General features: G+C 40.1%; 1 protein-coding gene across 3 annotated transcripts in view; it reads left to right on the top strand.

The window, feature by feature from the left end:
• MYO5A (myosin VA) overlaps positions 1-22,803 on the top strand; it is a 221,617-nt gene that overhangs the window by 129,712 nt on the left and 69,102 nt on the right. For all 3 annotated transcript variants that reach the window (XM_025389828.1, XM_025389830.1, XM_025389829.1), the window contains exons 12-20: positions 3,461-3,601; positions 6,111-6,236; positions 7,577-7,660; positions 11,174-11,335; positions 12,304-12,401; positions 15,616-15,702; positions 15,791-15,899; positions 18,971-19,182; positions 20,069-20,225. In XM_025389828.1, coding sequence (XP_025245613.1) covers positions 3,461-3,601; positions 6,111-6,236; positions 7,577-7,660; positions 11,174-11,335; positions 12,304-12,401; positions 15,616-15,702; positions 15,791-15,899; positions 18,971-19,182; positions 20,069-20,225 — 1,176 coding nt within the window. The remainder of the gene's footprint in view (positions 1-3,460; positions 3,602-6,110; positions 6,237-7,576; positions 7,661-11,173; positions 11,336-12,303; positions 12,402-15,615; positions 15,703-15,790; positions 15,900-18,970; positions 19,183-20,068; positions 20,226-22,803) is intronic.

Raw genomic sequence — 22,803 nt, 5'->3', positions numbered from 1 at the left:
AGCTAAATTTTACCTTTATATTAGTGTGTTATTAATTTTAATAAAACTTTGTAGACATAGTTATCTAATTTTTCATGTTTCACCATAAGGTAAGATTTTATAGACTCTTTTTAACCTTTTACAATTTTTATTAAAGAGCAGGTTGATGTTTTAAGAAAAACCTGTTGCATTTTTACTTTAATGTCCAGTTCACAGAAAAACTGGATGATACCTTTTTAACTTTAGCTATGATGTTTACACACAAAATTTTCTTTACAGTTAATGTTTTAAAATTTGCCTAAACTTTCAAAACAATAATTTTTTTGACCTTTTAATGTAGGGTAAAAATCCACATTCTTATGCCTCTTTATAATTTTTTTGCTAAAGGTATATTTTACCTTTTTTTATACACCTTGCACATAAACTGGTTTTTTTTTCAGTAGTATTCTAAATTATATAACTTTTTTGCATAAAATTTTTTTATAACTTTTCTTTTTTTACGTCTTTTGCAGACAGTTTTTTTTGACATGTCTCAACTTCTGACTTATTACAAACTTTTTTTTTTTTAATAACCAGTTAATTTATTTCAGGACAAGAATTTACCATATAACATTCTTTTTATATAAATTCTGCTTCCCCCCCGCTTTTTTCCTTTCTTAAAATTTTTCAACATAGTTCTTAGTGGGGTGGGCTTATTTTGCATCTGACCCATGTTTTCGCAAGACAAAATACCACACTCACACCACACACACTCGCCACAAAACAAAGAACAGGTAAAGAGGGCACACACACACGTTTTTATCGTTTATACTAAACCAAAATCAGAACACCACGAAATTCAAAATCCTAGTACCAAGAAATTTAATCCAAGTCAAAACCAAAACCAAAGTATCCAGCAATTCAAGTCAAGTCAAAACCAAAACAAAAGTGCTGATACAAGTACACTGTGGGTGATCAGGCCACACTTCCACTCAAATGGAGTGGGGCAAGTTCCAAAGACTAGTCTTACCAAGTCAAGTCAAGTCAAAACCAGAACAAAAGTGCCGATACAGGCACACCGTGGGCGATCAGGCCACGCTTCCACTCAAATGGAGTGGGGCAAGTTCCAAAGACTAGTCTTACCAAGTTTCAGATGTCCGGACTCCAAGTGCCAGTTCCTTCCCGGTGTTCAGCCACTGTGTTAATCCTCTGTGGGGGCCTGCTACGCGCTCCTCTGATGAGGTGTTCCACTGGGACAATTGCCTACTCAGGAACGCTCTTAGGATTGCGTCACTCAGGCTGGCCAGAGTCCCCCGCAGGGATGCTCCACAGGGCAGGCCTAAGCCGTCTAAGAGGCTACCTCGGCTGTCCGACAGTTACCTCGCTTCCCGGTCAGGGAACCAAGAAATGTAGCAGGACAAGCCGCAGACAAAACCTCTCAGACACTGAGTTGTAGAAGGAAGGGCTTTATTCAGCTGGGAGCATCAGCAAGCTACTGCCTTAAAATCCGAGCTCCCCGAGTGCACAATTTCTGTCCCTTTTAAGGGCTCACAACACTAAAGATTTCACGTGAAAAGGTCGTGATTGATTTGAGCAAGCAGGGGGTACGTGACAGGGGCTGCATGTACCGGTGTTCAGAGTGAAACAGAACAGGGCAGGGAGTTTCACAATGTTCTACAATGTCAGGAACATCGGTTTCTAAGTCATGAGTTGTTTTGTAACTACTGGGTTTAGGCCAGGCAGGCCCAGGCCTGGTTTTGGGCCTGGCGCCGGGCTGCCTGTCTTTAGTTTTACTTCCTTGTTTTTTTCTTAAAACAGGTACTGAGTATAAAACAATATGAGAGGGTCTCTGTCTTTCTTCATTATTAGCATGACATAAATATTCTTATGGATGACTGTTTTTTGTTAAAGCTTATAATAGCTTGTTAGACTGTAAACACTGCAAATGAGGCCAGGCGTGGTGGCTCACGCCTGTAATCCCAACACTTTGGGAGGCAGAGGCAGGTGGACCACGAGGTCAGGATATTGAGACCATCTTGGCTAACGTGGTGAAACCCCGTCTCTACTAAAAATACAAAAATTTAGCCGGGCGTGATGGCACATGCCTGTAGTCTCAGCTACTCAGGAGGCTGAAGCAGGAGAATCGCTTGAACCCGGGAGGTGAAAGTTGCAGTGAGCCGAGATTGTGCCACTGCACTCCAGCCTTGGTGACAGAGCAAGACTCTGTCCCAAAAAAAAAAAAAAAAGTGCAAATGAGCCAAGAGTAGCATTACAATAAGTACAGAATAAAGTGGGAAAGTTCCAGACACATGAGGAGAGTATTCATTGGAGATCTTGTGGCATGTAAGTTTCACAGGGCATGGGGTCCTAGAAAATATGGGTTGTTTGATCGTCATCACAAAAGTCTTTTCTTCCCACAAAAATAGCAAGATTTGTGAAAGAACCAAAGGAGATCAAAGAGATAAGTAAAGGAAGGCAGAAACTCCCTAAGAATGAGTCGCAGTCATTAGCATCTGTAGAGACTAGAAGTGGTGGTGTCAGCTGCATTGGCTGGGCAGTGGCTGGGCAGCAGCCTGAAACAGGAGCTGTGGCGGTGGTTGGATTGCCCTTCCCACCTGCACTAGCTTGGCTCCCATTCATCTTTAGAGACTAGATCACACAGCCCTCCCCTGACCAGCCTGTGTCCAAACTAGATGAGGACTCTTGCTCTTATAGCTCATATTATTTTCCTTTGTAATATTACTATAGCTTGTGATTATATTCCTTATGGTTATTTGGTTTCTGTCTGCTTCTCCCACTTGTCTCCAAGCTCCATGAGGGCAGCATCCACATCTGTGTTGTTAACCATGTGCAGTGACTGGCACATAGTAGACAGTTAATATATATTTTTGTGTAAATGGAGATGAGAAGCAATGGTGAGCACAGTAGCTGAAGCCAGAAAAGTGAGTCATAGACTCCATGACTATCAAAGATAATCAGGGCAGTCACGAGAAAGGCCAATTATTAACTAATTCTGAGCCACGTGAACTTCAGCACCACAGTCCCTTAGGAGAAGTACTTTGTTATGCTGAAAGCATTGCCCAGCGTGGTTCAGTAGCCTGGAGGGCATCAACATAGTTGTTAAATGCCAGCCAAGGCATTCCTGTGTCCCATGTTGTTAGCAGCACAGTACGATAACTGAAGAAGCCAAAAATACATAGTGTGGCTTTGAAAATACACATAATCAAAAGATCACAAAGATTGCTACGTTGATCAGCTATTTAAAATACCTAGATTTACTTGTTCACCAAGAATCCTACGTAGCTGAGGTTTTCCTGTTGTTTTATTTGCTTTCTCTGTGTGTAAATCATGCTTCTCCCATGAGGTTGTTGTTGTTGAAAGCCATAGATTATCTCAAATTATGTTGGTATCATCTTAGTGTTTTATATAAACATTGTTTCTTGACTACATTCTTTGTTACAATGATCCAGTAATGACTGCTTTTTTTTCTTTTTCATTTCAGCATGTCTTCAAATTGGAGCAAGAAGAATATATGAAGGAACAAATTCCATGGACACTCATAGATTTTTATGATAATCAGCCTTGTATTAATCTTATAGAATCAAAACTAGGCATTCTAGATTTACTGGATGAGGAATGCAAGGTAAGTATGATTCCCTGGGGTACTTGGTTTATCAAAATAGATGTATCAAGGTCAGAAGGTAAGGGGTTCAAGGAGAGATTCATTAGTATATCATGGAATGCCATTGTGGTGACAAGTAGGGAAAATGCTTTCATTCTGAAGGGACACTAGACCCCAAGAGTTCTAATTACAGGTGAAAATAGGAGAATTTCCCTCCTCTTTTCAGCTGATTCTAAATTACATGAAAAATTGACACTAGATACTACCAATTTTAGCCACTTTTGTTATTAATTTGTTTATGTTTAGTACTTTTTGTTCGGCGATAGAATTTATTTAAAGAAATGCAAGAAACTGTGCAGAAGATATTTTGAATAATAGTTCTAAATAGTTATAATTGTAAAACTAACTAGTTGTTCCATATTACTGACATATTTGAAAGGGATGGAGTTGTATCTTTAATATTTAAAGGTGCAGCATGTTGGAAAAAAGTATTAGATCCCCAGCTTTACCACTGAGTGATCTTAGGCAAACCTATTCTTTTTCTTTATTTTTCTTTAGTTTATATGCAGGAAGTTACAGTTTAGCACAGGTGTACCCTCCTAAGCACCCAGACTTCCTACAACATTAAGGATGCATGTAACGAAAAGGTTCTCAGCCTCACTTGAGATTTAAAAAAATGCAAACCAAAGCAAAAGTGGTACACCACTCTTTACCCATCCAGTAGGCAAATTTAGACTTGATAACTTTCATTTGATAATACTAAATGAATATTGCATATATACTCATGATGAAAAGCATGAATTCATTCAACATACTTTATAGGACATTTGACAACATTTATCATAATTTTAACTACATACCCTTGACCCAGGAATGGAACTGCTGGGAATTCCACCTTTGATTACACTTGCAAAAGTATCTAAGGTATATACATGTAAGAAGAAAACTGTGGCAGTTGTCATAATAATAACAAAAAAATCAGTAACAACCTAGTAGCCATAAATAATGCAGAGAATGCTATTGTTGCAAAGCTGAAAACAATGCAAGGAGTGTGTAAAATTACCCTATTCACATACATGCCTTCAAGGAGCCTTAAGAAGGCCAGGCATGGTGGGCTCACATCTGTAATCCCAGCACTTTGAGAGGCTGAGTGGGTAGATATTTGAGTTCAGGAGTTTGAGACCAGCCTGGGCAATATGGTGAAACCCCGTCTACAAAATAATACAGAAAATTAGCTGGGCATGGTGGTGTGCACCTGTAGTCCCAGCTACTTGGGAGGCTGAGGCAGGATAATCACTTGAGCCTGGGAGGCAGAGGTTGCAGTAAGCCGAGATTGTGCCGTTGCACTCCAGTCTGGGTGACAAGAGTGAAACCATCTCAAAAAAAAAAAAAAAGAGAGAGGGGAAGAAATAATTAAGTTGGAGGAAATGGCAAGAGGAGACTACTCTCCGTTTTATATCTTTCTGAATTATAGAAATGTTTCACTATGTACAAATGTTACCTTTATTTGGCAGAATTTTTTTTAATTTTTAATTTTGTGGGTACCTGGTTGGTGTATACGTTTATGGAGGTACATACAATATTTTGGTATAGGCATGCAATGTATAATAATCACATCATGGAAAATTGGGCATCCATCCCCTCAAGCATTCATCTTTTGTGTTATAAACAATCCAATTATATTCTTGTTCTTAAATGTATAAATTATTATCAAATACTAGGACTTATTCATTCTAATTTTTTTTGTATCTATTAGCCATCCCCCATCTTCCTGCTACCCTTCCCAGCCTCTGGTAACCATCTTTCTATTCTTTATAGTCATGGGTTCAATTGCTTTAATTTTTAGATCCCACAAATAGATGAGAACATGTAATGTTTGTCTTTCTGTTTAAAAGAATTTTGAAAACATATATAATAGCCCTGATATTTCATGGGAAGCTTTTTTTTTTTTGAGACGGAATTTCACTTTTGTTGCCCAGGCTGGAGTGCAATGGTGTGACCTCTGCTCACTGCAACATCCTCCTCCCAGGTTCAAGGAATTCTCCTGCCTCAGTCTTCTGAGTAGCTGGGATTACAGGTGCCCGCCACCATGCCTGGCTAATTTTTTGTATTTTTAGTAGAGATGGGGTTTCACCATTCTGGTCAGGCTGGTCTCAAACTCCTGACCTCAGGTGATCCACCCACCTTGGCCTCCCAAAGTGCTGAGATTACAGGCTTGAGCCACCACGCCCGGCCAGCTTTTGTTGTTTAAAAAACAACAACAGCAACAAATTTGTTTCATGATTTTTCTTATAGGCAGATTGAACTGCCCTAAGATTGGGCTGGGTTGCCCATGAGAAGGTCTGAGTCATGGTATTCATTAGTAATTGGTTGTTGGCCTCTAACAATGAAATGTGGAAGAAATGAACTCCTAAACTGAATTGTAAAAGTTCTTAGGTAAAGCCAAAAAAAAGATCTTTTGACAGCTGATGCATTAGAAGAATCACAGTATTTACCTTGTTTTCTTTCTTCCTTTTTCCCATGAATATAGATGCCTAAAGGCACAGATGACACCTGGGCCCAAAAATTGTACAACACACATTTGAACAAATGTACACTCTTTGAAAAGCCTCGTCTGTCAAACAAAGCTTTCATCATCCAACATTTTGCTGACAAAGTAAGGAAGCTTTATATCATTTTTTCTTTTTGAATTCTTAAATGTGGAAAAAAGTCAGTAGTCAAGAGTATCTTTTTTTTCCTTTTGCTGATGTTTGCATTCTTCAGGGCTCAAGGGACAGCAATCTTTAGTGTTGACATGTTGGTTTTCTCTTCCTTTAACCTACATTGAGTTATTTGTGAAATAAGTATGGGTCTATAATTCTGAAATCGAGGAAACTCTGTAAACTAAGTTGTTTTTTTTTTTTATAACTCATTTAGCTAAACCTGATCTCTGATCTGAATTAACATGAGATTATTTATAGTCTGTCTTTATCACAGTTAGGCTGGATATTTACATATTTCACAGTAGAAATATGAATATGTTTTGTTACAGATCATTGCCTTCCATTTTGCTGGAAATATGAAAAAATGGTGCATGTACATACTACATCTTAAATGCCTGAAAAATTCCAAGTCCTAAAGCATAGCTTATCTCAAGGGTTTCAGAATAGCAACTGTGGACTTTTGTCACCCTCTGCAATTGATTCACTGGGTCCCTTCTAATAAGGCATACTGTCTTACTGCTTCACAAGTTCTATAGTGTACTTAGCAAATCACAAGCAATGAGAGTAATTTATATTTCAAGGAGATTGTGGTGTAGGCTTTGGGGTAAGTTTCACAGGGTCTCCTTTAGGCATTGAGGACTTTCTAAGTCTGCCCTAATTCCATCTAGAAGCCTTGAGATGACCCTAGGGCCACCTAAAGGTTTTATCTTGCAAGCTTTGACCCTCTTGAGTGGCAGACAACTGAAGTTGCTGGAGTTTTGGAAAAGAAATAGTCCCTTCTCAAGTAGTCCCATTTTACCAAATCATACAATATTTCCCCAGCCTTCACCTTCATCCATCAGCAGCTTTTCACCTCTGTCCCCATCAGACCCTCATTTGTTCCTTCTGATTCTGTCTCCTGTTGTAATCTCTTCTAAGAGGAAACACCCCTGCTTGATGGTGACCTAGGTTGGAAGGAGATACAAGGAGTCAGCCTTGGAAGAGCCCTCTGGCCAGCATGGGAGAAGAGGATCTGCTTATGAATCTGCTCACCCACTAACTGAGAGGATCTTTTAGATGACAGTTACTCAGCACTACCACTGTTTCCTAGAAAAAACAATATTTGAGGAGTTTTATTCTAGAGTTAACATGCTTCTTACCAGGAATGGCCCTGGTTTCTTAGAAAACACTGATAATACCCATTTGTTGAGAGCTGATCATATAGCCTGAGACTAATAAATATTCTTGTTATTGATGATTATAATATCTATTCAAAAGTTTTATCGGTTAAGGAGATTTTTCCATGTGTTTTCAGGTGGAATACCAGTGTGAAGGATTTCTCGAAAAGAATAAAGACACCGTTTTTGAAGAACAAATTAAAGTTCTTAAATCAAGCAAGGTAACTATGGATAGGCTTACTCTAATCCAGGAGGTATTCAAAGCATTAGATTTTTAACAATAAAAATTATTTTTTAACAAAAATCAGTTTCAGTTTTTAATTTACCAAATATATAAGACTTAGTATGTTAGTCAAAGTTATTTTAGCTGCATGTCAGGTCCTGTTCTAAATGTATTAAAAATGCTAACTCATCTAATGACTCTCATTTTATGGATGAGGCACCTGAGACACAGAGACTTCATGGCTAGTGAGTTTTCAAGCCAAATTAAAATCCAGGCTGTCTTGCTGAGTCTGTGCTTTTAACTCCTGTGCAATGTTTCTTTCAGTTTTGTGTGAAATTATTGCCTCCACAGTGGTTCTAGACTCTGTTGTGCCTTGGTGAGAGGCCATGAGAGAAAACAGTCTTTCTGCCCTGTCAGTTTGAAGGGAGGTGCTAGAAACATGGCCTTACACACTCCATCAAGATGGAGACTGATCTCTGGATCATCACTGAGTGCAGTTCCAGGTGTGGCCCAAAGCACTTTGAAGTTATTTTTCTTAGGCATAGGTACTAGAGACACTGCTTTCTAGAGGGAAAAGAATGTTCTAGATGGTAAGAGCTATGATGGCTACATTGTATTGATGATTAGGTTGATCCCCTCCTCCATCCCTTGACCTTCCATCTGGAAAGAATGGGGAGGGGAGCATGGCTCATGTTCATCCCACAAAGAGCAGAGCAGGAAGCCAGTTACTTAGATCAGCAAAATGAATATTCAGGTATTCAGCTAAAAATAAAAAATTTTCATGTGAATTCTTCTAGATTACTGACTGGCAGTCTTTGTTTTTCTATTTTATTCTAAGAGAATCCTTTTAACTTCAGTGGAATAGTATATGAATATTTTGACTTGTTTTTAGAATAAAAACCTTTACTATCTATTATTTTGATAATATAAAGATTACATAAAGACCAAATCCCAGTTTTAAGCTTCAGAAAATAATAAGGTGAGACCAGGTGTGGTAGCTCATGCCTGTAATCCCAGCACTTTGGGAGGCTGAGGCAGGCAGGCTGCTTGAGCCCAGGAGTTTAAGATGAGCCTGAGCAACATGGTAAAACCCCATCTCTACAAAAAAATACAAAAATTAACTGGGCATGGTGGTGCATGGCTGTAGTTTCAGCTACTTGGGAAGCTGAGTGGGAGAATCACTTGAGCCTGGGAGGTTGAGACTGCAGTGAGCCGTAATTGTGCCACTGTACTCCAGCCTGGGAGACAGCGAGACTCTGTCTCCAAAAAAAAAAAGGTTAAAGTGTCTAACAGTCACTGGGCATTAATTGTTTATAGTTTTATAGGATTGATATGTAAGAGAAAATTCCCACAATGCCAGTCTCTAAGTATTATTCAGTTAAAGATCTTTATTGATTTGATTTATAAATAATGATAAAATTCTAGTTTTATTACTTTGTCAAAGTAGTTTAGCTGAAACAGAACATTCACAGGTTTTCATCTGATTCTTGTTGTTGTTGTTGTTTTGAGACAGTGTCTCACTGTCACCCAGGCTGGAGGGCAGTGATGTGATGATCACAGGACTCACTGCAGCCTCGACCTCCCCAGCTCAGGTGATCCTTCCACATCAGCCTCCCAAGTAGCTAGGACTACAGGTGCACGCCACCATGCCTGGCTAATTTTTTGTCGAGACGGGGTTTCGCCATGTTGTCCAGGCTGGTCTTGAACTCCTGGTCTTAAGGGAACTACCCACCTCGGCCTCCCAAAGTGCTGGGATTACAGGCATGAGCCACCGCACCTGGCCAGGTTCTCATTCCTGAGGCATCCTTGATCAGTTGTCTTTATTCTGATTTAGTTTTCTAATTGGCTTTTGAGTCCTTAGTCGTCATAAAGTGGGTATGCGTTCTGACAAATCATTTGCAGTGACCACCAGTCTGTGTAACATTGTTGCCATTGAAGTGGGGACAGTGTGTGACTTACCTAACATAGCTTGGAGGCTTCCTCTGCTCCCGGTCTTTGCTGAAACCCAATCTAGGGGTATGAACTTCATAATTTCACTGCACCTGATAGAAGCCAGTATCACATAGTGTAAATGTGTTCTCTTGAAAGTACTAATTTTAGAAGATTAATATCTGTGTTATGTGTTTTGAGTAGAATTATTTTTGTGGTAATACAATGTAGAGTATGTTTGTGTATTTATGTGTTTTGTCTTTTTTTTCCTGCAGCCTCTAGCTTACAACTTGAAAAGGAATTAAAAAAAAAAATATATATATATATATATATATATATATGGAATTATAAACTTATCAGAAGGTGCCTTATTTGATATTTTTCTACCATAAAGAAATCTTCCATTGCCACATCTAATATCAGGAAGCATATAAGTAAATTGCAACTTGACTAAATACCACTAAATTTCAGTTCTACCGAGTACCATTAAAATGAGTTTTAACCCTCTACTTTCCGTATAGCTGATTAATAAGGGGAAGCACAGTTCATCTACTGAGTTTATGCCTCAGATCTCTCATCTATAAAATAGAATCACGATAGCATCTAATTTATGGAATTGTTATGAAGATTAAATGGGTTGTATTAAGGTTAATAGATAAGTAATTGTAGTTGCAAATATAGCTTGACTAATTAGAAGAACTGGTTTTATTTATATGGGATGTGGCACTGTTGTAAAGGTATATACATACATCAAGATGTTCCTTTGGATTCGTTTGAAGTCTCTTTTTTTCCATAAAATTTCTCCCAAACGTATTGACTAGTATCATCTACCTGCTTATTGAGTACCAGATCTTATAATAGTCTTTCACATTGCTAACCTGATAGAACACAAAATTGATTACAGGAATTATTTGTTGAAGTTATAAATCCCTCGAAAACAAATATCAAATGTATAGGATATGGGTAGGGTTTTAAACTTTTTTTTCTGTAACCCAAATTATCTTCCAAAAATTATTATTCATAACTTTTAAAACCTTCTAATATTGTAGAATTTGCTTATGACCCTTTCCTGCTGAGATTTTCGGTGATGTTTTTGAGTTAGTGCTCAGCACTTAAGTTAGTAGGCGGACAAATAAAGCAGGTGAGTAAACACTTGATAAATAACATGCAAACTTGGACTAGTGTTTTTCTCCACCTGATGCTAAAACAGTTTGTGGAAATGAAGTGATAAGGCTTTCAATTACTATTTTCCCCATAAAATAATTATAATTCAAGCCCATTAATATGTTTAAATTTGTCATTTCCTGTGGATTAGGTTTTCAAGTCCGGGTGCAGTAGTTCTGACTTTGCTTTCCCCCAGACACGGTTGTAGAATTATTGCATTCTTCCATGTTTTTTTTTTATAGCGTTTACCTCACCTTTCTCTCGTATTCTTGGCTCTTATCATAGATAGTGACTCTTTCTGGATTGTGACTCTGACAGTGATTACTTAAGGAAGGGAATCTCTGTAATACTTATTTTGTGAAGGTTTATGTTCAAGTTTGGTTTAGAATGTAATTTCCTTATACTGTTTCTGACTTAGTTTAAGATGCTACCAGAACTATTTCAAGATGATGAGAAGGCCATCAGTCCAACCTCAGCCACCTCCTCAGGGCGCACACCCCTTACACGCATTCCTGCAAAGCCCACCAAAGGCAGACCAGGCCAGATGGCCAAAGAGCACAAGAAAACGGTGGGGCATCAGGTGAGTTCAGGGAGCTGCTGCCAGGCTCCTTCCTTTCTGGCTCATCTGAAACCTCAGATCTTCCCTCTTCAGCCTCCCAGGTGGGATCCTCAGTTAAGGAGAGCCTAGAGCTTTCACTGTAATATCATACGACACCGTCCACTAAAACTCTTCTCCACCCAATTTTAGACCTGTGACTGCATAAGCCTTTCCCTGAATAATTTCCTCTACAGTTTAATTCTTCTAGTGCATGTCATCTCTCTCAGACCACCCCATCTTTGCTTAGTTTTCTGTTTGTTTTGTCTCTGTATTTGTATGGTGCCTCAGGCAGCTCCTTCAGAACAGGGCCCTCACCTTTCTTTGATGTCTTATGTTCTCTGAGAGTGGGAAATGTTACATACATGCTTAGTGCCTGAACAGGGAGAAGGGCTTTGAATGGAGGCTGAGCGCTCCTCAGCTTGCTCTCCTGTGCATGTGACCCTGTGCCTGGTGTAGATAGGAACAGGGCCTGACCCAGGTCCACAGCCTCTAGTCCTGATCCTAGGTCCCTAATTTTAACTCCTCTCTGCCTATCCTTTGTCATTCTCTCACTCATTACCTATACTCTTTTAAGTCATCTGCTACGTTTTCCAGTATCTTCCATCAAAATTCCCACTTTATGTGATTAAATGGCCTTAAAGCAAGATTATATTGTTAGTTACATATGACAGCTCATAACAGATTTCTGTAGCTTCCTGTGGGGAAAAGGAGTGGGAGTATAGGAATCTATATTTAGTAGAGTAAGCATGAAAATGGTAGAATTTAGGCAAATTTTAACCAAAAGCCCTAGCATTCTTGTTTTGTGGCAGCTCCTCTTCTGAAGATGGGTCAAGTTTATAAGTGGCAGAGTTATCTCCATTAGTGTCATAGGAAGAGAATTTCCCATGGTTTTACCTCATCTTTGACTTTGGACAAATCCTTGATACCCGCTTCTGCCCTTTTTCATGCAGTTCAGAAACTCCCTGCACCTGCTTATGGAGACACTCAATGCCACTACCCCTCACTATGTGCGCTGTATCAAGCCTAATGACTTCAAGTTCCCATTCACGTAAGTATTTCTGAACTACCCAATGAAAAAGTATATATCTTGTAAGAAGTGCCAAACCAACCAAGCAAACCAATATTTTCCTTACATTTTTATAAGGAAAAAAATACTTGGGTAAGTCTTCATGTCTTGTAGAGGGAAACCATTAGTCAGTAGATTATTTTTTCAGTTTTTGTCCCTTTTGAGAATGTGAGAATGAATTATCAGCCTCCTGAAGATTTGAAAAGTTGAGGTCAACCAAGCATTCTGGTTCTGTTTTCTGTTTTGAATTTTCTTCAATTGATCTCTCTGGGATTTTTGTTGATTTGGGCATTAGGTGGAACCAGCACTGGCTAGGACAAGGCTGTTTGGCAAATGCTTACCTGCTGCTTCTCCACTGTTGAAATTATCAAAGGGTGTCTGTTTTTACCACACCTCCTCCTGCTTTAGATACCATGCATGAAGGGAGAATCAATCTTTCTGGAGATTTGTTTTTACAAAACAGAAATATTTTTCTAATTTTATGTATTTATTTATTTATTTTGAGATAGAGTTTCGCTCTTCTTACCCTGGCTGGAGTACAATAGTGTGATCTCGGCTTACCATAACCTCTGCCTCCCAGGTTCAAGCAAGTCTCCTGCCTCAGCCTCCCGAGTAGCTGGGATTACTGGCATGCACCACCACGCCCAGCTAATTTTGTATTTTTAGTGGAGATGGAGTTTTATCATCTTGGCCAGGCTGGTCTTGAACTCCTGACTTCATGATCTGCCCCCCTCGGCCTCCCAAAGTGCTGGGATTACAGGCGTGAGCCACCATGCCCAGCCTATTTTTCTAATTTTAAGAGTAATACATGTACATTGTAAAGACAGTTTTCAGGAAATACAGAATAGTATAAAAATAAATGAAAAAGCATCCATCAACTGGGTGCAGTGGCTCACACTTGTAATCCCAGCACTTGGGGAGGCCAAGGTAGGTGGATCACTTGAGGTCAGGAGTTCAAAACCAGCCTGGCCAACATGGTGAAATCCTGTCTCTACTAAAAGTACAAAAATTAGCTGGGCGTGGTGGCAGGCGCCTGTAATCCCAGCTACTCGGGAGGCTGAGGTAGGAGAATCGCTTGAACCCAGGAGGCGGAGGTTGCAGTGAGCCGAGATTGCACCACTGCACTCTATCTAGCCTGGGGGATAAGAGCGAGACTTCATCTCAAAAAAAAAAAAAGAGAGAAAAAGAAAAAGAAAAAGAAAAAGCATCCATCATACCCAGGGAGATAACTGGTATTAACTGTCATACATTGTTCTTGATTAACCACCTTCCCTTCCCTCCATGCTCTGTGTGTGTGTGTGTGTGTGTGTGTGTGTGTGTGAGAGAGAGAGAGAGACACACACACACACACACACAAAAGGAGGGGCCTTGTGCTATGATTGCTGTTTAGTCTTTACTTTTAATAGATTGTGAACACTTTCCCTTTTGGTAAATAAAAATCACATAATCATAATGACTACAGAGTATTCCATTGTATAGACATAGTATCATTTATTTAAATTAGTTCCTACTGATGGCCATTTAAGTTGTTCCAACAATGCTATAATAAACATCCTGTGCCAAACATTTTTGTGTATTTGTCTGATTATCTCATTGGAATAATGTGATTCTAGAACTGGAATTTATAGGTCAAAGACCAGGCACACTTAAAAAGGTTGTAATAGCTCCCACCCCCCACCCCCTCCATAGTGTATGAGTGCGCTTTTCCATACCCCTGTGCCAGTCCTGCTGTCTGGAGATTCTGCCTTAGACTGGAGGGCAGTTCTGAAGGACTGCTGTCTTTCTGTCTGCTTCATCACCAAGAAGTCCTTCATGGAAGAAGTGGGAAGCAGGAAGAAGCTGCTACACTTGGGTCTCTGTCCTGGACAGCCCTCAGGACCATGACCTTTTATCAACCAACCTCATCTTCCACACCAACAGAACGCCTGAGAAGATAGCACAGGGGAGGCCTAGATGGATCGCTCAGAGCTTAATTATGGAAGTCATAGGAGCAATCATTTGGCCGAAGGGAAACCTTAATACTTCCTCTTCAGTGCCAATTTAGCTTGAGGATGCCATTTGCCTAGAGTGAAATAAATACAAAATGTAATACAAAATAAAAATCTTGTTCATTGATGTGGACACGAGGTTTAGAACAGTAGTAATTTTTTAAAAAATATAACTGAATGAGGCATATTTAATTTGTGCTTCCTGTTAGAGAAATTTCCAGGGTTGACCAGTCTTTATTCCAGGGGAGCTCTGTATACTGATCTAATGACTTCTGAGAGCTTCTTGTCAGGCCATGCCATGAAATGAGTATGGGCAAAGTACAGAAGAATGTTGTGGTGTTGTTGCTGCTGCTGTTGTTTTTTAGATGGAGTCTCGCTCTGTCGCCCAGGCTGGAATGCAATGGTGCGGCCTCGGCTCACTGCAACCTCCGCCTCCCAGGTTCAAGTGATTCTCCTGCCTCAGCCTCTGGAGTAGCTGGGATTACAGGTGCCCGCCACCATGCCTGGCTAATTTTTGTATTTTTCGTAGAGACAGGGTTTCACCATGTTGGCTAGGCTGGTCTCAAACTGCTGACCTCGTGATCCGCCCACCTCAGCCTCCTAAAGTGCTGGGATTACAGGCGTGAGCCACTGCACCTGGCCATGTTGTGTTGTTTTAAATGTGCTCAGTGGACTTTCTTGTTGAGACAAAGTCTCACTCTATCACCCAGACTGGAGTGCAGTGGCGCAATCTTGGCTCACTGCAACCTCCACCTCCCGAGTTCAAGTGATTCTCCAGCCTCAGCCTCCCGAGTAGCTGGGATTACAGGTGTGTGCCACCATGCTCGACTAATTTTTCTGTTTTTAGTAGAGACGGGGTTTCTCCATGTTGGCCAGGCTGTTCTCGAACTCCTGACCTCAGGTAATCTACCCTCCTGGGTCTCCCAAAATTCTGGGATTACAGATGTGAGCCACCACACCCAGCAAACTCTTATAAGAGTTTGTGTTATGAGTTGCAGGTAATGTTTACAGTTATTTTTACTGCTTATTGTCTCCTCCCCATTCTCTCATAGTTTTCCATTTTGATCACTGCTCCGACTTCTGAATGCTTTCTTTTCTGATTTATCCATTTTGCTCTTACAAAAGAATTTACACCCTGACTGGGGAGAGTAATTTGTGGCCACCAGCCAGGTTCTTTGTGGATTAATGGCTTTAATTTTTATGTGTAGGTTTGATGAGAAGAGGGCAGTGCAGCAACTGAGAGCTTGCGGTGTCCTGGAAACCATCCGAATCAGTGCGGCTGGTTTTCCCTCACGGTGAGCCTGGCATTTTTCAGATGTAAGGGGTCCTAATGGGAGAAGATCCTAGTTCTTTAAGTAAACTCAGATGGTTTTCTTTTAATAGGTGGACTTACCAAGAATTTTTCAGCCGCTACCGTGTCCTAATGAAGCAGAAAGATGTGCTGAGTGACAGAAAGCAAACATGCAAGAATGTGTTAGAGAAACTGATACTGGTAAGAAAGATTTCACTTACGGTCATCTGAGCAGAAGGCCTTGTGGTTCTGACCTTGGAGAGCCCCAGGAACTTTTGTATAAAATTTTCCTAGTCCAGATCATTTCAGGGTGGGATCTGAGAGGGGCACGCTACTGTGTTTAGAATGCTGAAACTAGTGAGGGTGATGGTCCACTGTCAGGAGGCAGAGCTGTGAGGCCTGCACCCACACTTGAGACACATTCTTCTTAGACAGTTTGATTATTATTAATAAAAATGTACCTAGTACTTACTTCTGGAAGACACCAGGCCAAATGCTGTGTGATTAAGAAAAAATAAGTCTTGTTCTCAGGTAATATAGTCTTACTTGGAAAGTAATACTTTTTGAAGACAAGTATAATACTTAACCGTAGTGTCTATATCAAATGCTGAATGAGTGGAACAAGAAATTGGGATGACAAAGCCACGTCTAGCTATGGGAAGGAGAGATTTCATGAAAGAGGTGTGTTTTAAGTCAGACCCTGAGAATGGGTAAGGTTATGCAAAAATGGAAGGAGAATATTATAAGAGGGAGTAAAAAGCAAGGTAAGCGTAGGGTTTGCTGAGAAAACAGTTTTTTGCAGTGTGAGATTTGTGTATGGGACAGTAGAGAAATGGTTAGGAAATGTAGGTTGATGTTACAGAGAGTCTTGCAGGCCAGGCTAAAGAGTTCTGCAACTTTACTGTGACCTGGAATGCTTGTTAAAATACAGATTTCTGGGCCCCGCCATCAGAATTTCTGATTCGGTAGGTCTGAGGTGGGCGCAAGAATTTGCATTTCCCGGGTGATACTGATGCTGTCTGAGGACTACATTTTGAGAACTACTGATCTTGGTCTTAGAGAATTAAAGATTCATGAAAGGTTTTTAAAAAAATATTTTCACTTGGTTAACACTAGCCTAGATGGAGTACCTCACTTTGAGCTAATTGATCATAATTACTAGCTCTGAACTAAATGTAATGCCCCTTTGTTGTTAGTAATATTTTTTCCTTGAAAGAGCTAAGTTCACTTCCTCAATAATGCTTTTTTTTTTTTTTAAACTGGGGCTTTTTAAGTTTGCACCAATTCCCTTTTTTTTTTTTTTTTTTTTTGAGACAGAGTCTTGCTCTTTCACCCAGACTGGAGTGCAGTGGCATGATCTCGGCTCACTGCAATCTCTACCTCCTGGATTCAAGCCATTCTCCTGCCTCAGCCTCCCCAGTAGCTGGGATTATAGGTGTGCACCACCACACCCAGCTGATTTTTATATTTTTAGTAGAAACAGGATTTTACCATGTTGGCCAGGCTGGTCTCAAACTCCTGACCTCGTGATCTGCCTGCCTCAGTCTCCCAAAGTGCTGAGATTACAGGTGTGAGCCACTGTGCACAGCCTGCCCAATCCCCTTCTAACCTGTGTTCAGGTGGGAATGTAGAGCAGAAAGTAGGAACAGGCCTATGCCTGGTCCCCTCACCCAGGCCACTTCAGGCCTGATCAGGGCTTTGCGGGAATTTAGGCAGAGGAGGCTGAAAGATGGAGGCAGGACTGGTGTGAGGTGTGAAGCGGGTCAGGGGTAAGGACCGCTTTTCTAGCTAGGGTTCCTATGTAAACTTTATTGATTTAAATTGAAATAATTTTAGATTTTTTAGGTATATGTGGATGTTTTTGATTTTTTGGTTTCATGTATGAGACATGACAAGATATCTACTTATAGGGAAAAATGGTTTTCTCTGTTTTCCGTTAGAATTTCAGATCACATGGCCGAGCATGGTGGCTCATGCCTTTAATCCCAGCACTTTGGGAGGCCGAGGCGGGTGGACTGCTTGAGGCCCAGTTTGTGGCCACCCTGGCCAACATGGTGAAACCCTGTCTCCACTAAAAATATAAGAATTAGCTGGACGTGGTGGTGCTCACCTATAATCCCAGCTACTCAGGAACCTGAGGCAGGAGTATCGCTTGAACCCAGAAGGCGGAGGCTGCAGTGAGCCGAGATCACAGCACTGTAGTCCAGCTTGGGAGACAGAGCGAGACTCGTCTCAAAAAAAAAAAAGAAAGAATTTCAGATCACAGTGATGATTCTTATACATACATTCCATTCTTTAATGCAAGAATGGTTAATGATTTGTATACTTCTAGATAAGGTGAATCACAATGTAATATAAATGGTTATATTTTTGTAAAAGGAGTTTAAAAGGATTTTTTTTTTTTTTGAGACGGATTCTTGCTTTGTTGCCAGGCTGGAGTGCAGTGGCGCGATCTTGGCTCACTGCAACCTCCACCTCCTGGGTTCAAGCGATTCCCCTGCCTCAGCCTCCCAAGTACCTCCAAGAATACAGGTGCACGCCACCATGCCCAGCTAATTTTTTGTATTTTAGTAGACAGGGTTTTACCATGTTGGCCAGGATGTTCTCGATCTCCTGACCTCACAATCCACCCGCCTTGACCTCCCAAAGTGCTAGGATTACACACGTGAGCCACTACGCCTGGCCAATTTGTAGGATTTTAAACATATTAATGGGGTTTTATTAGTTTGTTTTCAGATATTATTGATAAAGCCAAGAGATAACTGTTTAGAAATGTAACTCAATATGAATACCCAAGAATTTTGGTTTTTGGTTTTTATTTGAATTTTATTTCATATGCGTTTCTTCCTGCCTTATTCTTCACACTGGTGTTTTTGTCCCTTCAGCTTCTCATGGAATATACAGCCCGATGTAATCCTTACAACCTGGGTCAGTCAGAGAGAGTCAACATCTCCATTTCCTTGAGATGTTTAAAACACAAACAAGCAAATAATAACTGCCTATAACCCACAACCAAGTTTTGGGCCTCAGATAATAATTCCAGGTAGAATAATTCTGGAAAATAACTCTTAAACTGCAGTTTTTCTTAAAATCCCTTCTATTTGCTCAACTTGCATAGGATTAAAAATCTGGCTCCATTAGTTAATTGTGATGTAGCCCAAGTTTTAGCTAATAGATTCATTCCTTTACTGATTCTGCTTTTAGACATTTTTTCTTTTAAATTTCATTTATGTGATTATTATTTCTGAATATACAATTTATTCCAAAAATAGGACAAGGACAAATACCAGTTTGGTAAGACAAAGATCTTTTTCCGTGCCGGTCAAGTGGCCTATCTAGAAAAATTGAGAGCGGACAAACTGAGGGCTGCCTGCATCCGGATCCAGAAGACCATCCGAGGGTGGCTGCTGAGGAAGAAGTACCTACGCATGCGGAAGGCAGCCATCACCGTGCAGAGATACGTGCGGGGCTACCAGGCCCGATGGTAGGTCTCCTGGGGACAGATTAGAGTGCACATCTAATTCACTGTCGGAGGACAGTTTTGAGTGGTCACCATACCTGAAAAGATAACACCTCACCTTTTCTTAGTTCCAAGGGACAACAAATTAACTCATAGGACAGCTAAATAGAATAAAATTTCACTCAGCTATATGAATGATTCAGATTTATCTTCAAAACATTTACAAACTGCTGCTTACTTATGTCCTCAAAATTTTTATTTTTGATACTTTTATATTGGGCTTGAGGAAATCGTGTATAAATTAAAATAGTCATGAATATGAGCTAGTTAACAATGACTTCATTGAATAATTTTCAGGAGCAGTTAACTGAGAGGGTCTGGAAGAGAATTACACTTTAGTGTGATTACATATTAGGTTAATTTTAATTGAGAAGTATAAGTAGAAATGAATTAATCATGAACTTATACTCTCACAAATTCAGGAAAAATATGGTAGATTAATAATGGCTAGATCCAAGAAAGATGGTGATAACTAAGTATGAGATTACTGTGTATGTCTGTCTGCTCTATAAAGAGGGCATGGCCCAGAGTAAATGGATCCTGTTGTAGAAAGAATGAACTTTTATGAATTTTGCTTTCTTGTAAAATCTGGCAATGTGGGCCATCCTACTTTTCAGAGTTAGGGAGGGCTCAGATGAGATAATAAATGCAGAAATACTTTGGGAAACTGTAAATTGCTATACAAATGTAAGTAAATATAAATGTTGACTTAGCATGCACATTATTAGAATAATACAATGGAGGTACTACTCTTTATGCCTAAAACAGTGACACTCTTTACGTTTCTCTAGCATGTATTCCTGCATTTTTTTCTGATTACTGACCACATAATATTATTTTCTTTGGCCAGCTATGCTAAGTTTCTGCGCAGAACCAAGGCAGCAACCATCATTCAAAAGTACTGGCGCATGTTTGTGGTCTGCAGGAGGTACAAGATTAGACGAGCTGCCACTATCGTTCTTCAGTCTTACTTGCGAGGCTTCTTGGCCAGAAATAGGTATCGCAAGGTGAGGCATTATTTTCAACTTTGTTTATTCATTCTATTAGCATTACAGGGGCTACGATGAATGTAGGAACTGTATGGGGACAACCAGCTATTAAAATGCTATTTGTTTATTTTTAAAAATTCTTTTTTAGAAATAGGATCTCGCTCTGTCACTCTGGCTGGGGTGCAGTGGTGCAGTCATAGTACACTGCAGCCTCAGACTCCTGGCCTCAAGCAGTCCTCCCACTATGGCCTTCCAAAGTGCTGAGATTACAAGTGTGAGCCACTGTGCGCATGCCCAGCCTGAAATGCATTTTAAAATACTAAATAATCACATATAGTTATTAAAAAAGAAATGAGAAAAAATCTTTTACCTCCTTTTTTCTCTTTGTTTATATAATTTGAAAAAAAAAGTATGTTAGTTTACTGTGGTTGCTATAATAAATTATCACAAACTTGTTACCTTAAAACAACCGAAATGAATTCTCTCAGAGTTCTGGAGACCAGAAGTCCAAAATCATTATCACTGGGACAAAATCAAGTTGTCAGCAGGCTGCTCTCCCTCTAGAAGCTCCAGGGGAGAATCCTGGCCTCTTGCAGCCTCTGGTGGCTGCCAGCATTCCTGTGCTTGTAGCCGCATCAGTCCAGTCTCAGCCTCTGTTTTCACAGCATTTTCTCCTCTGTGTATCTGATTCTTCTATCTGCCTCTTATAAGAATAATTATGATAGCATTTAGGTTCCACCCATGTGATCCAGGATAATCCTCCCATCTGAAGACCCTTAACCTAATCACATCTGCAAAGGCCCTTTTTCTGAATAAGTTAACATTTGCAGGTTCCAGGGATTAGCACCTAATTTCTTTGGGGCCCACTACTCAGATGACTACAGAGAACTTTGAATAGATAGAATATATGACAAACAGGTTGAAGATTATTCCAAGAATGAGACAACCTTGAAAGAATTTACCATGGTGAAGAGGAGGCAAATTACAACATTAATGTGGTTAAAATTGTATTGACAGGTATGATGCTCCAAAAGTGTTTGACGAATAATCTTATATCTAGCGATAATTAACGGGGTCACCAGAGTAGTCTTAATTATCACCTGTGACCATTGATGAACGATTTTTATCTCTTTCATTTTGGCAAGGTTTGGGAATCTATCCTATAGAATATATTTCAAATAAGCAAGAAATATAAGCCTGGATGTTAGAACTCTATGGACATTACCATTAGAAGGAGCATTAATAGGGTGATTTGGGTCTCTAAGCATAGGCAGTATATGGGTGTGACCTAGGCCCTATTTATATATTTATTTATTTATTTTACTTTTTTATTTGAAGTGATTTTAGACAACAAAAAAATTCGAAACTGATGAGGCTTGAATGAGTGTATTTAATAGCTGTGTTTTGAAGATAGCTACTCCAGATCTTTCTGCTCACCCCTCTTTTATGTAGTCTCATGCTCTTTCTATATAGGCGTGAGATTTTAGGGAGGGAAGAGGTTTGAAGTTGGCTTTTCAGATATACCAAACTAGTTACCTTCCTGTGTTCCTCACTACTCTCCTTAGGAACATTTGAGCTGAGTTTTGAGGCCACTGGTTTAGCAGTAGCAGCCTCTGGCCAGCTCAGGCTCCCACTGTGACTGGACAGGGTGGAAGGTAGCAGCGTAGAGGCTTCTTCACATGTAAGCCAACAGCCATCACATTAGTACTCCTTCTAGCTGTATTTCAGGTCCAAGGTTCCCCTTCATGAGATTTGGGGGGGGGGTCTTAAAGAGAGTACAGGTGTTGATTAATTTCTCTCACTCATGATGAAAGTGAGATTGAAAATGGAAGCTCTGATTAGATAATGTTTCCATTTGACTAAAATTACAAAAATGGACCAGTGTCCAAAGTTGCATGGGAGAAGCAAATGGAACAGGAAACTTGGCATTAATAACTTTGCTGCTCTGTGTTGCTTGAGTTTAAAAGTCTTTAATTTGCCATCACTGAGACTCATCCAGTTGCTCCTTACTCATCCGGATAAGACAGAGGCCTCCCTCCAGACTGTGACGTTCAGTGAACGTTCAGAACTCCCAACCTCAGTGCAGCGCGATGCAGTGGCTACACTGAAGGAAAACTGAAGGCTACCTTCGCATTAGGAAAACAACCACAGAAGGCAGGCTTGAGGGGGCTGAAGACACTACTCAGATCTCCTGAACAACTGTGTTCACTTTGTATTTGATGGTTTAAAAGTTAACCACTTATTTATTAAATGTATCTTCTAGGATGACACATTTTAGTCATTATTTTTATCAAGTGCAATAACCTAAAAATAGAAAGTATTCTTTTAATGATCTTATTAAACTGCTATATATATGAATCGATGCTTTCAGAGATTTTACATTTTAAGAGTTTGATAAGGCCGGGCACGGTGGCTCATGCCAATAATCCCAGCACTTTGGGAGGCCGAGACAGGCGGATCATCTGAGGTCAGGAGTTTGAGACCAGCCTGACCAACATGATGAAACCTTGTCTCTACTAAAAATACAAAATTAGCAGGTCGTGGTGGCACACGCCCATAATCCCAGTTACTCGGGAGGCTGAGGCAGGAGAATCGC

The sequence above is a fragment of the Theropithecus gelada genome, chromosome 7a (genome assembly GCF_003255815.1).
Source record: "Theropithecus gelada isolate Dixy chromosome 7a, Tgel_1.0, whole genome shotgun sequence".
NCBI lineage: Eukaryota > Metazoa > Chordata > Mammalia > Primates > Cercopithecidae > Theropithecus > Theropithecus gelada.
This window is presented reverse-complemented; position numbering and strand designations above follow the sequence as displayed.